We start from the raw sequence: 2,705 nt of genomic DNA, 5'->3' as shown, positions 1-2,705 counted from the left end.
ATATAGTAAGGCATAAAAAGTCATAAAAACATCATAGTATAGTAAGGCATAAAAAGTCATAAAAACGACATAGTATAGTAAGGTATAAAAAGTCATAATATAGTAAGGCATAAAAAGTCATAAAAACATCATAGTGTAGTAAGGCATAAAAAGTCATAAAAACGACATAGTATAGTAAGGCATAAAAAGTCATAAAAATGTAATAGTATAGTAAGGCATAAAAACATCATAGTATAGTAAGGTATGAAAAGTCATGAAAAAGTCATAGTATAGTAAGGCATAAAAAGTCGTAATTTAATAAGGCATAAAAAGTCATAAAAACGACATAGTATAGTTAGGCAAAAAAATTCATAGTATAGTAAGGCATAAAATGTCATGAAAACGTCATAGTATAGTAAGGCATAACAAGTCATGAAAACGACATAGTATAGTAAGGCATAAAGAGTCATTAAAACGTCATAGTATAGTAAGGCATAAAGAGTCATTAAAACGTCATAGTATAGTAAGGCATAAAAGGTCATAAAAATGTAATAGTATAGTAAGGCATAAAAACATCATCGTATAGTAAGGTATAAAAAGTCATAAAAACGACAGTATAGTAAGGCATAAAAAGTCATGAAAACGTCATAGTATAGTAACTCATAAAAATGTCATAGTATAGTAAGGCATAAAAAGTCATGAAAACGTCATAGTATAGTAAGTCATAAAAATGTCATAGTATAGTAAAGCATAAAAAGTCATAATATAGTAAGGCATAAAAAGTCATAAAAATGTAATATTATAGTAAGGCATAAAAACATCATAGTATAGTAAGTCATAAAAATGTCATAGTATAGTAAAGCATAAAAATTAATAGTATAGTAAGTCATAAAAATGTCATAGTATAGTAAGGCATAAAAAGTCATAAAAATGTAATATTATAGTAAGGCATAAAAACATCATAGTATAGTAAGGCATAAAAAGTCATAAAAACAACATAGTATAGTACGGCATAAAAAGTCATAAAAATGTCATAGTATAGTAAAGCATAAAAAGTCATAAAAACGACATATTATAGTAAGGCATAAAAACATCATAGTATAGTAAGGCATAAAAAGTCATGAAAACGTCATAGTATAGTACGGCATAAAAAGTCATAATATAGTGAGGCATAAAAAGTCATAAAAACGACATAGTATAGTTAGGCAAAAAAATTCATAGTATAGTAAGGTATAAAAAGTCATAAAAACGACAGTATAGTAAGGCATAAAAAGTCATAGTATAGTAAAGCATAAAAAGTAATAGTATAATAAGGCATAAAAAGTCATAAAAACGACATAGTATAGTAAGGCCAAAAAAGTTATAGTATAGTAAGGCATAAAAACTTCATTACCTAGTAGCCTATAACATTACCATAACATAACAGAGTGGCACATTGCGTGTTATCCTGGATAAGAAGAGTGTATGAGCTTGTCTGATGTTGCAGGTCGTCAGAGACGATCCCCCATCAGCCTCTGATCTTCAGCTCATATTAAACACACTGAGGTTTTTCTGTATGAACCTAAAAAGATTCTTTAGCTAATTAAACCTCCTGTTCATCTCGAGGTCACTGAAGAGTCGTGCAGTTTGTTTTTGAGAGAGTGAATCTTCCCCTCAGACAGCAGAAAGAATTTACAGCATGGCATTCTGGGACAGTAAAAACTCCAGCAGTGGAAACAGTTTTAAACTGCAACCAGAGAGAAGCTGCAGTGAACATCTCTGCTCTCTGCTCTGGGTGTTGTACATTAATCTGGTCAAATTTCCAAACACACGAGAACCGAGCTGAAATGAAACATTAGAGAAGTTACTGGAAACATGGAGAAATACAGGGTGAAAGGATGAACACACAAAACATGACAGAGGATTCATCACTGGTACATGCTGCTACAGACGTGTCACCTGTCACCTGACAGCGAGGGCATTTACTTCCTGTCATGTCCAGCACTGTGACCTCAGCATGAAGCTGTCAGAGGTCATGCAGGTCTGTTGTCCAATCAGCTGACGGCTCCATCTCTCTCTCTCTTTCTCTCTCTCTCTCGCCCTGTAGAGCTGCAGAGGGAGGGCAGCATCGAGACCCTCAGCAACAGCTCCGGCTCCACCAGCGGCAGCATCCCACGCAACTTCGAGGGTTACCGCTCGCCGCTGCCCACCAACGAGGGCCAGCCCCTCAGCCTCTTCCCCACCAACTTCCCCTGACCTCTGCTCCAGGGGAGAACCACCGCCGCCGTCAAGCAGCCCCCACCTGACCACCTGCCTGCCCCCCACCTCACCTGTCCAGCCAGCATCACACTGAACCTCTGTCTCAGACCTGTGTCTTTGTCGCTCATTGAACAGTATTAACTTTATCTTTCTTGGGTTGGATGTTATTTTATATAAGAATTCCCCTGATTTTAAATTTGACCGTTTTAAAACCAAAATCATTCCAAAAAAAAAAATAAAATTGAAACTGTCAGGATGAAAACGCCTGCACACAAATTTATTGTATCCAAGATTAACAGCAAGTGAATCGAACCCAAAGTGTTCAGGAGACGCTGCGGACCGAGAGCAACGTCCTGCATTTTCAATATTAGATTTTTAATAACAGACCAGTATCAGTCTGACCCTCGTTACCTCGTTATGTTCAGTCATAAACCGGTGGACTCAGACGTCCTCTCCTCTCTACAGCTGATGTTTCCTGACACCCCCCA

General features: G+C 36.5%; 1 protein-coding gene across 1 annotated transcript in view; it reads left to right on the top strand.

Annotated features, from left to right (window-relative positions):
• The window catches only part of bcas3 (BCAS3 microtubule associated cell migration factor), a 313,054-nt gene extending 310,596 nt beyond the window's left edge, over nt 1–2,458 (top strand). Inside the window, exon 24 of the mRNA XM_023420499.2 lies at nt 2,066–2,458. Coding sequence (XP_023276267.1) covers nt 2,066–2,214 — 149 coding nt within the window. The 3' untranslated portion in view covers nt 2,215–2,458. The remainder of the gene's footprint in view (nt 1–2,065) is intronic.
• The last annotated feature ends 247 nt before the right edge of the window (nt 2,459–2,705 follow it).

This window comes from Seriola lalandi, unplaced genomic scaffold, assembly GCF_002814215.2.
Source record: "Seriola lalandi dorsalis isolate HSWRI2012SDOR001 ecotype SW California unplaced genomic scaffold, Sedor1 jcf7180002054646, whole genome shotgun sequence".
NCBI lineage: Eukaryota > Metazoa > Chordata > Actinopteri > Carangiformes > Carangidae > Seriola > Seriola lalandi.
The sequence above is the reverse complement of the archived record's forward strand: the minus strand, read 5'-3'. Positions and strand labels throughout refer to the sequence as shown.